The following is a 14,253-nucleotide window of genomic DNA, read 5'->3' as shown; positions in this document are numbered from 1 at the left end:
ATAAAAAAATAATTATGAAGGATGTCTCTACGTAATTTGCCTTCGAACTAAAGACAACATAAAACCAAATTGATTAACTTTTCCAATTTGTTTGAAACTTCGTATTTATAGTGAAAGCGTATAAATTAGATTTTTTATTTGGCTTACAGCATATTCTAACTTAAAAAGGGTGTATTTTTAGTGGTTTAATACCGGATCAAACTTAAAAATACATTGAAAATGTTTAAGATTTAGAATTAGTTCTAAACATTTTAAACTTTACCAATAGTTGGATTAATAAATCAAACTGTTTTTAAATTGAATGATATGTGATTATGGATCTTAACTGTTTAAGTAGTGTAGATTTTTTTTTTTAACAGAAATATTTTATTAAGAGAAAAATTACTTATTCATTTAAAAATAATTTATTTATTAATATTTAAATTATATGAATATGAAATTAATATCAAACCATGTAATATCATTTGTAATTAAATTATAGGATTAAAATGATTGGAGTTTTGAATTATTTTACTCAAGATGGGTCAGTTTGTATATGTATCGAATATCTATTTTTTGATCATTTAGTGGTTATATAAGCATTTTAGGTCAATATATACATATATATATATATATATAATGTTATTTTAATACTTGTCGTTTAGTAAAATAAATTGTCATTGTTTAAAATGTAATTTAAATACTTTCAAGGACAATGGAAAGTTGATAAAAATCCAATTCAATACATGTTTGGTATTTTTTTATTCTTATTTTATTGTTTTAAAAAAATTATATATGAATATTATGATGCCTAAATAAAAAAAAAATCTGATGTCAAGAAGATAAAAGAAAATTACATTAACACTCCACATATTTTTCAATTTTAATGGAAAAAAAATCCACAATATCGAATTACAACATTAAAAAAAAAATTTACTTTAAAAGATTTTATAAATAAATACCAAAAAAAATAAAATAAAATTAGGTAGCACCAATTATAAGAAAAAAAGAAAAAAGGTAACACGCGCCAAATACAGTTGGCGCGAGTGCAATACGTTCGCACGTGTGGCCTTGGGGTTTTAGTTTCCTGCTCCGATTCTATCCTATTCGCATCTCTATATTTTCTCTTTGGAAAATGTCTCTCTTTGTCTCTAATTGCCAAACCCCTCCCAACCCCAACCCTAATTTATTTCGAGGAATCAGAGATTAATCTTTAGCTGCAGATTCTTAATGCATGTCTGTGTGGTTCTCATATACACTGAGATTCTGGGTTTCGAGCTTTGAGGTCGGCAATGGAGGCTCTGAAAGAGGATTTTTCGGAGCTAGAGATTGGAAGCTCGGCGCAGTCGTTCCAGAAGTTCTTGAACTCACAGAGAGAGCTATTCCACAGTCAGATCGATCAGCTCCAGAAAATCGTAGTCACACAATGCCAACTCACCGGTGTCAATCCTCTCTCTCAAGAAATGGTGCGTTCTTGGAATTTCTTTTCGTTTTTATTTGTTCTGTCGCGGAGAAGATATAAGAAAACAACAACGAATTGCTCTGAATTAGGATGCACTAAGGCTGTGACTTATCTTCTTAGCACATAAGATATTTCCTGTAATACTTCTGATGCGTTTCCTTATGAAATTTATAGAAACAATCGAAATATACAAGGAAGGCAAGTCATAAAAGGAGGAGGAGAGTATTTCTAATCGATGCTACCTAGAACTTGTACTTGAATACATAAAGATATGTTTTCAAAGTGTAGCATATTTATACAGGATGAAATTGGGATTGCATACATACAATTAAATCTTCAATCTAGTAGCATAGCAAAATTTGTCATCTAGAACATAATTTTTCTATAGGATTTTATGTAAACACTGTACTCTGTTCCTATATTGAATCTATTTAGAATTTTAGTTGTTGTGATTTAGTGTAGTTAGTTCTTTTACTTATAGTCCTATATGATAGCATGTATTAGTTCAATCTGTTGGTTTGTGCTTTTATCATATTATCTTGCCCAATCATTATTTGTGCATCTCACACACATACATTTTTGATATGATGATATTCTCATAAATTTTTTTGCTCTATGCAGGCAGCTGGTGCTCTCTCTATAAATATTGGTAAGTCTTGTTAGAGTTTTGCTTTTCTTTTGTAAACAGAATATCTGTATTTGTTAATCTTATTGTTTGGAGATTCAAAGGAGATATTTGGTACTTGTTCGTTTACTATATGTCTGTGGGTTTAATTAATAACCAAGATATATGCATCTGGCGATGCATGCCTAACTAAACAATAGTTGCTTTGAGAAGTTGGCTGGTAATGATTAGATTTCATGTGTCATGACTGACAATTTTATTAGAGGTGAAAGAGAGAGTACTAACAAGATGGATCCTGCTGTACACCTTATATACAATTTCTACTTGTTGCTTTTCCTTCCTTCTTATTTTTTGGTCTTAGTAAAGCAGTTAAATTATTTTAAACGCTTATAAAATTAATGAGATGGAGAATTTATCAGTTTCAGGACATTCAATCTTGGTTATGACCTTTTCATTTATTGATTTATGTGTGTGTGTTTACTGTATTTTTAATGATGCTTTTTAGATTGCTGAAGTTACAGCTGCTTGTGTTTATTTCTTGTGGTCAAATCTAATTACATCATTCATTGGCAGGAAAAAGACCTCGAGATCTGCTAAATCCTAAGGCTGTTAAGTATATGCAATCCGTTTTCGCTATTAAAGATGCAATTAGTAAGAAGGAATCTCGTGAGATCAGTGCTCTATATGGAGTTACCGTCACGCAGGTTTAAAATAAAAATTATTGTATATTTGTTTTTTATTTTATTTTATATTTTATATTTTTTTGGTACTTTGTAAAAAAGTTTTTAAATTATTACTTACAACTTGTGGTGATTCATAGGTTCGTGAATTTTTTACCAGCCAACGTTCAAGAGTAAGGAAAGTAGTCCGCTTGTCCAGGGAGAAAACCATCAGATCCAATGAATATACAGAACCACATGATGGGATCTCAGCAACCTCAGGTGCTTTGATGCCCATTGATCCTGTTCCCTTAAACACTGTTGTCCCTACAAGTGTAGAAGAAGCACCATCTTGCTCAACACAAGATGATGCCCTACCTGGCATAGATGACTTAGATAAACAATTTGTTGAGAATATTTTCACTTTGATGCGGAAGGAAGAAACATTTTCTGGGCAGGTGAAATTGATGGAGTGGATCTTGCGGATACAAAATTCTACAGTATTATGTTGGTACATATCAAATCACTATATAAGCTTGTATGTTATACCATTTTTTTGGTTTTTTGATCCAACCATGTGATTACTTGCATGCAGGTTTTTAAATAAAGGTGGTGTGATGATTTTAGCAACATGGTTGAGTCAAGCAGCCACAGAAGAACAAACAACTGTTCTTTTTGTTATTTTAAAGGTATGATGTGTGCAATTACCTTAGTAATTGTCTACGTGATGTATTGGAAAACATTGCTTATGGTTGCATTAAATAACTACTGCACAGGTTCTTTGTCATTTGCCTTTGCATAAAGCTGTTCCTGTACATATGTCAGCCGTACTGCAAAGCGTTAACAGACTGCGGTTTTACAGGACATCAGGTGTGCTTTTTATTGCAGAAACTATCATGTGCTTCTCACCTTTGCTTTCTTTCTTTTATCCTGTTTGTAGTTTTACCTCAATGTTAAAGGCATACATAATTTTGAAGTTACTTTTATAGGAATAAACAAGTTTTGTGCTTCAGCTGCATTTTTTATATGCACCTTGTGAATATTTTGAATCTCATTTATCTGATTTGGAGATCAGACATATCAAACAGGGCAAGGGTTTTGTTAGCAAGATTGAGTAAATTATTAGCCAGAAGCCAAGCTTTGAAGAAACCAAATGGCATGAAATCATCTAGTGATGCACAACAAGAGTTAATGCTGAAGCAGAGGCAAGTGCATATCTATATTGTTCACCCACATTGGATTTTTAGATTGGATTCTAACTCATCACTCGATTACCTGCAGTATTGATGATGTAGTTGGTTATGAACCATGGCAGTCGAATATTGATTTTACTGTAAGTGCTTCATAAAAAATTAATGTGAAAGTTGCTTAAACTGGGAGTAAGTTGCATGATGTTTTATGATCTTACCTTCTTATTATGCAGGGAAACATCCTTGCTTCCCCTTATGATAGTTCAGAGAATTTCAGGTACAAACATTTTTTTGTTCAGATATATATATATATATATATATATATACATTTAGCTTTGGTGGCATATTTATTTTGCAACTTGAGGTTTCAGTATAAATTTCTTGTTCAGGAAATCTGAACCCATGCAAACATTGAAACTATTGCCAGCATCTTCAGATGATTCTAACAAGAAGCAAGTCCTGGGTATAACCCGTATCCTTATGATCTCATTTTGTTGTTTAGTTTATATGTTTTTCTTTCAAAGAAGTAATATAACAATTATTTGTTCATATATTAATTTTACAATTAAACAATCTATTAAGGTATCCTTTTTTCTTTCTATAAAAAAATTAAAATATTGGAATTTAGAGGCTTGTATAAAAAAAATAAATAAATAAATAAAAGCAAATTTTATTGAGTTAAAGGATGAAGTATCTTGAAAAATTGAATTCTTGAGTTCAAAGTTAAAACCTCTTGAAAAGGTTGGATCCAAGTTCACATCAGTATTTTGGTCGTAATCTGAATGTAATTAATCGTGTTGAAACTGAAACAAAGTTATGTACAGTTCATTTATAGTTATGGCAGTATTAGCTCCTTCGTACTGTAGAATATAAGAGTTCATTTCCTTAGCTTGTAGCAGAAATTAAAGAACGCAGAAAAGTCCAGATGGTAGAACAGCCAGGCCAGAAAACAGCTGGAAGAAGCACGCAGGCTGCAAGAGCTGCACCCATCAGTCAGGGCCGTCCAATGTCTGCTGATGATATCCAAAAGGCAAAAATGCGTGCACAATGGATGCAGAGCAAATATGGGAAAGCAGGTTCATCTAATTCAAATAAAGAAGCAAAAATTCAATCCTCTAACAAATCTTCAACCTCTCAGGCCAGCATTCTTCCTCTGGCATCTAAAGTTCCCGTTCGTCCTAATATTGAGGAACAAAAGAAACCTGTTTCACTTCTCTCAAAAGTTCCTAACATACTTGAAGCTTCTCTTGATCAAAAGATGATAGCGGATTCAAAGGAGCCCTGGTGGGAAAAGTGCAGGAGGGTTCAAAAATTATGGCAGACACCACCAGGTACTTTCGCTTTTTGTAGTTCTTCAATGGTTCCTTTGACTCTTTGCCAATAGCATTACTTTGGAACTTATAGCTAGTGACCCAAAAACAAAAGAAGAAAAGAAAGAAAAAGAAAAAATTCTTAGTCTTTCTACATAACTAATGGACAGAGATTTGACTCCTCCTACACTCTACAGATGCTATTTCTTCTTCTGCCACTCAAATATCTCTTTTTTCGTGAATTAATTGGATCGGATTCTCTACTAGCTATGAGTATGCACCTTGGGGATTATTCCAGTTGTTGTATTTTGTATTATCAAATGCCTGTCCTGTCAAGTACTTAATCCAATAATGTGGCTCTTGAAATATGAAAAAGTAATTAACCTGTCTGCCCATTAGTGCAAGAGAAAAGAAAGACAACTAGGACCCGCCTTTTGGGAGCTGTTATTCTTCCGTATGACTATTGGCGGGCAATTGAAGAAATGAGGATTAAAAGTTTGTTTGTATACCGGTTGCAAATGCAATATTTTTCTTCAGTTTTTACATAATGATGTTTAAATATATAGAAGTGCCCTCATTTTCATTTTCCCTTCCCCTATGTTCGATCATCATTTGGGTTGGGGATTTCTGACATACACCTAATTTAGTACATACACCTAATTTAGTTACTTAAAATGATTACCAAACTTTTTTTTATAAAAAAAAATCTCTTTTCCTGGTTTGTGGTGTTTCAATGCTCCGCTATCCTTTATAAATTTTGGCTCTGATTGACTGATATCAACATTTTTGAGGGAGACTAAGATCAATCTTGATCGGTATGTAAAATCCATCTTGAACCATAATGATGGAATTTGTTGGAGTGGATTCCACTTTACATCCGTCAGTATAGATATCAAGCAGGCTATATGAAATGTAAAATTGTTGATTATGTTCTTGTAAGTATGAAATGGGCAGGTAGTAGCTTTTCCGTATTTGGAAGAAATCAGAATGAACTTAAGCCAAATCATAACTGCAACTGATTAACAAGTGTTCAAATACTCGTTTTTCCATTTTCATATTTGAGAATACAAAGGTTAAAACATGGCTTGCCAGCATCCAGCAGTTAAAGACTTTATTGGCTTGTAATTGCAAACTGAGTCTTGGTAGCTACCTTGCTTCTGGGTTTTGTTATGCAATTCCAGTAAAGCGTGTAAGGTTCTGTACACGTTGAACTTTGCCAAATTATTGCTTTAGAGCATTGACAGAGAAACGGAAGGTAATCTAGTACAGGGAGAACAAGCTATATCAGGGTGCAACTATAAGACCGTACATTCCATTAATTTTTAATTTTAATTTTTCCAAAAAAAAAAAAAAATCATAGTTTGCTTTTCTCTCTCCGACCCTAATTGTACAATTAGCTGCTTTTTTACTTGCAAAAATATTGACTCCAAGATACTCGAATTCCATGTATTCTGCTCTCATTTTGAGCGCTGTATAAACTATTTGGTTTATTTTGGTCATTTTTCTTGTGTATTTAGTGTTAATCCACAGCCTTTTACGCACTTTTCCTTTATGCAGAAATAAAACTCAACCATCAATGGAGTGTTGGTGCTGGTGAGAATAGCAAAGAAGTTGAAGTCCAGAAAAACAGGAACAATCGTGAGAAGGAAACCATTTATCAGAGAATCCAAGAGATACCATCAAATCCCAAGGAACCTTGGGATCTCGAGATGGACTATGACGACACATTGACACCAGAAATTCCAACACAACAGTTGCCCGATGCTGATAACACAGAAACACAGGCTACTAATCAAGCTATAAATAACGTGGGAACACAGGGTGCTCCAAGTCAAAGAGTAAATAATTATGCTTCTTTGCAATCTATCACCACTTCTCAAACTGGTAGTACAAGCATAGCAGAGCCAGATTTAGAGTTACTTGCTGTGCTGCTCAAAAACCCGGAATTGGTGTTTGCATTAACCTCCGGCCAAGCATCCAACTTATCAAGTGAAGAAACTGTGAAACTGCTTGACATGATCAAGGCTGGTGGTTCTGGTTTAACCAGTAATATGAATGGGTTAGATAGACAAGGGGAAGATAATATTGGAGTTTCTCTTCCATCCCCAACTCCTTCAAGCAATCCTGGAACGGTGCGTTACTCAGGCCCAAATATGCAACTTTTGCCGTACACCATAGAAATTATCGTTTTGAAATAAATAAATAAATTGTTCAAAATATTTGAAGAGAAGTCCTGTTGTCATCTCAGTATACTATGTTCGTTGATATTAGGACACAATGTTAAAAACTTTGAGAGACGAGCCCAAAAGTAAGCTTAATATAGAAATAAGTGGTGGTGGTGGTGATGACCATTCAACCTTGGAATACCTTGGAATAGGAAACAAATTCACGTACAACTCTAGGACCTTCATGTCTCTTGTCCAATGCTATGACGACGTGGATTGAATGTGGCACATTAAAATCTGATATGAAGGTCCTTTGGGTGCCTGTCATTTTCCGAGTTCATCTACAGTGAAATTCTGGTCTATGGAATTTCGTCTCCCGGCAGATGCATGTTTTCATAGCTTTAGTTTCTCTGTCTTCATTAATAATTATTGATGATTTTGATTGAAAAAAAAATAATTATAATAACGTAACGAATTCACTAATAGTTACTGATAATTTTTTGTTTCTTTGCTATTCATAAAATTTGCAGACTGGGTGGAGACAAGAAGCAGTAAGGAATCCATTTTCACAACAAACGGTTTTGCCTAATAGAGCAACCTACATTTCTTCAGAAGTGGCAACTGCTAACTCAGTGCCACCGCCGCATATTTCAGCAGCTCACATTAGTTCATTACGACAGTCAGCAAGCATACCTCCATATTCGCATCAAACACCAGCATCTGATGTGGTTATGAAGAATTCACCCCTCACGGTCACACCTTTTCACAACTTACATTCTGCTTCTTTGCCTTCAATGCGGGTTGAGAGCACAAGTAGCGTTAAACCATCGCTTATATCTAATGCAGAAGAAAGACAGCGTTTTCCTATCCCATCGAACACCTTGTTGCCAACAACAGCAAGGCCACAAATACATCCGCAGCAACAACAACTTCTATCGGGGCCTTCCGATCCTTATACACCTGTTTACTCCAAACAAATTGGTAAACCAAACCCTGCGTCTGAATCTTGGAGAACGACCCAGGGTTTGCCCTCATTCTATCGCCCTTTGAACCAAAATAACTATAATGCCTCACTAGTAGGGCCTGAACAACCTCAGTTGATGTCAGGACCCAAGTGGGAGGGAAATGAGTATGTGGAGGAAGATGATTTCGAGTCATGGAGTCCGGATAATAGTCCAGTAAGGAATCCTGAGTATATGATGGGAAGGAGTTTCCCAGATGCCAGGACGAATCCTGGACGAGAGTATAGGCCTGAAAGGATGAGACAGAGAAATTCATCTGGATATAGGGATCAAAATAGATATGGAAACAGGAGGTGGCGCGATCGGAGACGATGATTTTGTCATTGAATTGGGATAATTTATCTTGGATAATCCGGCTGGTTTCTTCATGATACAAGAGGATGTATGTTAATAATGGTTTTTGCAAGGGTAAAAGTGTGGTGGAGACTGAAGCCTGAACCTGGACTGGATTTGGTTTTTTCAGATGAGGGGTTATAACATTCACTGGACTTTGTACTGCCGTTGTTGTGGCTTTTAGAGATGATCATAGCACTTTTGATTATCATTAATTGGCTAAAAATATGTAAAACTAAAATTTTGCAAACAATTTACCTCATATTTTTATTCCTTCCAATAGAAATACAAAACTTTGGGAGGTCCCAATTGTGGCCCACAACGCTCATTTGCTATTTTTTAGGGGCATCGTAGATTTGGACCATCTTGTGTTCGAAAAAGAAAGATCCATATCAAATATCCAGGCCTTTTTCATGTTGCTCAAATTCACCAGTTACAATTAATGCCATTAATAAAAGAAATTTCCCTAACGAGCAATAACCAACAAACGATAAATTGGAAAATGAAAAATAGAACGCAAATAAATGGACAAAATCAAGAATGAAAAAAAGATTTTGAGATGAATAATAGGATAATATTCGTGGGAGAAGTTGTTGAATATCTTTAGCAATTAATATTACCAAGTATGATAAATACAAAAGTAATCAATTAATTTGTTTATAGGTTTAAATTCACCTCTCCATTCCTTTGCTGTTTTATTGATATGTTGATTTAGCGGTTTTCATTGACAATATTAGATTTATTTTTGTTAGAACAAAAAAAAAAAAAAAAAGTGGAAAATTAATGAAATTTCTTAATTAATCTAAAATAATTAAGGTGATGTGTATTGTGAGCCGGCCCCAAAATTTTTACTTGAAAAAGTGACAGCTTGTTTGCTCCAAAAAAAAAAAAAACAAAGTGTAGAAGAAGAAGAAGAAAGAAAAAGGAATATGACGACGTCACAATTTGAATACAAATTACACCACCGACAACTCACGGCGTCATATAAACGTCACATGGTTACCGTTACCGCCTTAGAGCGCGACCTCTCTTCTCATACAAAGAGAATCCTTCCTCTCTGTGTATCGAATAATTGCTCACACCTTCTAGTTGACATTCATTTTCTACAAATTCCCAAAATTCCAATCCAAAAAAGTTAAGCCCTAAGACCCAAAATCCAAGAAAACCCTAATACAAAAACTCTTTCAATTCGTTCACTGAGATTTTGCTTTCGCTAACTATGGGGTTTAGATTCCAGAATCTCAACCCAGTATACAGGATTTGCATGACAAGGCTTTCTTCGCACACCCACAAAACTTCTGAAATTCAATTCCTCAATTCCCGTTTTGTAGACCCTTCTTTGGTTCATTCTCAGAACCCCATTTACGTTATACCCAGAAGGTGGCACTTGGGTCATTCCCACCATGATGGCCACCATAGTCATCATATTTCTGGCAAGGAGGGAGAGAACATATTCAGGCTGGGTCTGGCTTCCGATATTGCATTGGCTACTGGGAAAGCTTTGACTGGATATTTGTCTGGAAGTACCGCAATCATTGCTGATGCAGCTCATTCCGTGTCCGATGTGGTATGCGGTACATTTTGTTTCAAATGGTTCTTGGTTGCCCATTTAGTGTTTGTTGAATTGCCGATGTTGTTGTTTTTGTTAATGGGTTCTCAATAGTGGTTTGCTTTTATGCTGTTTATGCGTTTTGGGATTTGTCATATTAACTTTTTATTATCTCATGTTCAATTCATGTGGCAGGTTCTCAGTGGCATCGCTTTGTGGTCATTTAAAGCTGCAAAAGCTCCTAAAGACAAAGAACACCCATATGGTCACTCTTGATTTGTACCTACACGCTACTCAGTTTGTCTTATTCATGCATTTGTTATTTGGGTTACCGTTGTCATTTAGAAATTTTGATAGTTTAGTTTGTTACTTTTTACTACTTCGATCCCCTTGCTAGCTCCCTTCTTATTGTATTGGGATTTGAACTTTTGAAGGTAAAATGACATTTACGTTGAAAGTTCTTCCTAGTTGGTTTCTAGCGATCATTAATTTGCATATTAATGTGTTGAAGACATGCGTTTCCAAAAAGAGCGTCTTATTCTCTGTGTATGCTTCTGGGTTTCACAGTTTTGCTTTTGTCTTCCTTTATAATTTATTATTTTTCCTGCAGGACATGGTAAGTTTGAGACCTTAGGAGCCCTCGGAATCTCTTCTATGCTTTTGGTAACTGCTGGTGGTATTGCATGGCATGCTATAGACCTTTTGCTGGTATATCTGCTGACTGTCCACCAGTATCTTTCATAAGTTTAATTTTTGACATTTATGTCTGGTAGCGAAACTGATGTTCTTTTAGTATTTTTTAATATCATTACTGTTCTTGTGCAGGGATTGATGTCAGCTGATCCTCAAACATTTATTCAGTCTTTGACACATGAGCATGGGCATAGCCATCATCATGGTGGACACCACCATGGAATTGACATGAATCACCCCATTCTAGCGTTGAATATGACTATTCTATCAATATCTATAAAAGAAGGGTGTGGATTTCTCTATAGCTAAAAACTAGATTTAAAAGCTGTTAGAAACTTTTGAGTGATTTAGTTCCCTTTGATGTTCCATTTATGGTAATTCCTGTTGTTGATTTATGTCATTTTATCTATACTGCATTTGGCTTTTTCGTTAATTTTGTTTAGCCCCCAAATCAAATTATATTGCTTCATGTTTGAGAAATTGCTGATCCTTGCTGCCTGGAACCAAACCATCACATCTGATTATTCTGATCTCTTAACTTGTTATCACTTTCAAGCTTTTTTATAGTTCTGATTTTTTTCCTTGTATATCCATTTTTGTTACCCTAGGCTTTACTGGATAACAAAACGAGCTGGGGAAAGGCAAAGTAGTGGGCTGATGATAGCAAATGCTTGGCATCATCGTGCAGATGCCATTTCATCAATAGTTGCTCTTATTGGGGTTGGTGAGGAACTTTCTCTTAATGGATATTCTTTTGCCTTTTGATATTAATTTGACTCTTTGTACATGCTTTGTTGGTTACCCCAATTTAGTTCATAATTGGTCAATGCTTTAAAGCAATGGCTGGTCCATGTTGTTTCCTCTCACTTGTATGTGAAGTTACCACCCTTATACGCATTTTCTCAATGTAAGCATTTTATATATTCCTACATTACCTAACGTAGTTCCTTCTGGGTGTTAGGAGGCTCTATTCTTGGAATGAAGTTTTTAGATCCCCTAGCTGGGCTTCTTGTCTCGGGCATGATCCTGAAAGTGGGTCTTGAAACTGGATACCACAGGTGTATATTCATCTCAATATCTACACTCCATTTAAATGATTCATGCTTGCTATTTATTATATAGATTCATAATAAATTAACACATTTATTTAGCAATATACAGTGTCTGATATGTGAATAACCAAAAACAAAGTGTCTGATATGTCTATTTGATCAAATATCAAGTGTCCTGGAACTTGTGGATGCTGCAATCCCATCAAAACAGTTGGACCCTGTTAAACAAACAATACTACAAGTTGAAGGTGTCAAGGTATGTAGCATTTTTGCCTTAAGATATTATATACTATTAGGTGTTGGAATTTGTGAGATGTAGGTCCAAGGAAACATTAATTATTTATGTTTTCTGGTTTTTGTCATCATATAATTTGCTCTTAATGCATCTTACTTCTCCATCAGTAGGCCTATGGGTGATGATTAGTTTAAGAATCTGTTTGGAGTTTACTTCTTTTTCATTTGAAACCATTGCAGGGATGCAATCACTTGAGGGGGAGGAGAGCTGGTTCATCTTTACATGTTGATGTAAATATTGAGGTTGGTTTTTTCTATCAAGGCATTTTCAAAGCTATGCAGTTTATAGGTTTGAAGATCGAGGTTATCCATGTGAAATTATTTCTTAATTTCTAAATTTGCCTGGCAGGTTGATCCTTTCTGTAGTGTTAGTGCTGCACATGAGATTGGAGAAAATGTTCGGAATCAAATCCACAAATCACATCCTGAAGTGGCGGAAGTTTTCATACACATAGGTAAGCTATTTATTTATGTTTTAATTTAGTAATTTTTTTTTTTTTTTTCAAGTAAAAGTTCAAAGTTTTTTAGAGTAAAAGTTGGATGATGTAGAAATGAGTTAAGATTCTACTGATTCCTTTTCTGACTCTGTAAATTGAATGGGTTGCTGGATTTTAAAATTCCATCAACAATTTCTATAATTATATGCCTTGCTTATACATGTGCATATATATATATATATGTATATATACATACATTATGACTGCATATTTACTGGACAACATCTAATGTCTACTCACCGTACACTAGAGTTATTCTTGCCCATAGTTACCATCATTGGTAAATCTGCTCTGACCTTGTCCTTTGCTTTGCATCACTTGGTAGTTTTATCTTTTAATTTTATGTCATTGTTTTGTTCTCCTCTTCTTCTTTTATAAGAAAAAAGAACAAAGAGGAAAAAGTTCTGTATATATTTTGGTAACTTCATCATTTATTTTAATTTGCTTTTAGATCCTGCAATTTCACAAGTTTTCCCAAGTGTAATGGACCAGCAAGAAAGTGCAGCTGAGACTGTGTGCCAAAAAAATTTTCGCGCAGAGGATAATGGCATTGAAGAATTTGTTTCCCGCACCATCCTCTCAAAGTTTCAAGAGGTAAGTTTCATCTCTTGAACTTCTATGTTCATTATTTGAAGGTCTGATAGTTTCATCTCTTTAACTTATAAATTCATTATTGGGAGGTCTGATTTTTGAATTTTGTGGTGGATAGTAATAGACGTGTGGCCAATTTTTGTAATGGAATCTTTAACGTGAAATGATTTTGTTGTATTTCAGAAAATGGTTGTTGAGCGCATAACACACCATTTATTGCAAGGAAAGATGCTACTCCAAATTGAGGTTTCTATGCCTCCAAACGTGTTAATTCGGTAATACCTGCAATCAAACCTTTGGTGATTTTCATGCCATTTACTGTAAACACACCACAATATGTGCTAACTATTTTTTATTCATTCCAGAGATGCAATGGAGGTGGCTAAAATGGCAGAAGAGGAGATTTTGAAAACGGCTTCTAATGTAATTCATGTCAGCATTCAGCTTCGTTTGGGGAATCCAATCTCACAACCAAATCATCACTAGCATCAACGGCAAAGTGCTTTATCAAGGTGGTTTCTTTGATCAATTACAGACACAGACGCAGCCTAGGCACCCAGAGAAAATGTACAACAAAGAGATGATGGTCCCAAGTTTTTCGCTCGACTAATACCTACTCTGCTGAAAAGTAATCTTGTCTTAGATACAGAAAACTCTCTTTTGAAGTGGATAGATTGAGACGGCGTTCTTGGCTGAAAATTGACCAGTTACTATAGTTTGTACATCTTTTTTTTTTTTTTTTGGGACAAAATTGTTTATACAATCTTAAAAGAGAATAATTATAGAATGACAAACTGATTTGATTGCCCAATCAGCTTCATTATTATTATTT

General features: G+C 34.8%; 2 protein-coding genes across 5 annotated transcripts; both read left to right on the top strand.

Annotated features, from left to right (window-relative positions):
* The first annotated feature begins 1,087 nt into the window (after positions 1-1,087).
* On the top strand, positions 1,088-9,067 carry LOC107426355 (homeobox protein LUMINIDEPENDENS). Of its 4 annotated transcripts, none has more exons than XM_060811428.1 (13): positions 1,088-1,445; positions 2,063-2,090; positions 2,640-2,770; positions 2,887-3,236; positions 3,321-3,414; positions 3,502-3,595; positions 3,801-3,930; positions 4,007-4,058; positions 4,149-4,192; positions 4,305-4,387; positions 4,824-5,246; positions 6,783-7,357; positions 7,921-9,067. In XM_060811428.1, exons 1-13 carry the CDS (start codon positions 1,272-1,274, stop codon positions 8,725-8,727), a joined length of 2,985 nt encoding a protein of 994 aa, XP_060667411.1. In that variant the 5' UTR covers positions 1,088-1,271; the 3' UTR covers positions 8,728-9,067. The 4 variants fall into 4 exon arrangements, with proteins under 4 accessions (XP_060667411.1, XP_060667410.1, XP_048337289.2 ...); XM_060811427.1 differs by having other exon boundaries at positions 4,287-4,387; XM_048481332.2 differs by having other exon boundaries at positions 4,287-4,387; positions 4,815-5,246.
* A 622-nt stretch (positions 9,068-9,689) lies between these two features.
* Positions 9,690-14,250, top strand: LOC107426365 (metal tolerance protein 2). The gene is made up of 12 exons (XM_016036520.4): positions 9,690-10,312; positions 10,490-10,559; positions 10,905-11,002; positions 11,120-11,274; positions 11,596-11,711; positions 11,949-12,045; positions 12,211-12,295; positions 12,514-12,576; positions 12,683-12,788; positions 13,282-13,424; positions 13,605-13,696; positions 13,787-14,250. Exons 1-12 carry the CDS (start codon positions 9,965-9,967, stop codon positions 13,905-13,907), a joined length of 1,494 nt encoding a protein of 497 aa, XP_015892006.3. The 5' UTR covers positions 9,690-9,964; the 3' UTR covers positions 13,908-14,250.
* The last annotated feature ends 3 nt before the right edge of the window (positions 14,251-14,253 follow it).

This window comes from Ziziphus jujuba, chromosome 9, assembly GCF_031755915.1.
Source record: "Ziziphus jujuba cultivar Dongzao chromosome 9, ASM3175591v1".
In the NCBI taxonomy this organism is placed as follows: domain Eukaryota; kingdom Viridiplantae; phylum Streptophyta; class Magnoliopsida; order Rosales; family Rhamnaceae; genus Ziziphus; species Ziziphus jujuba.
The sequence above is the reverse complement of the archived record's forward strand: the minus strand, read 5'-3'. Positions and strand labels throughout refer to the sequence as shown.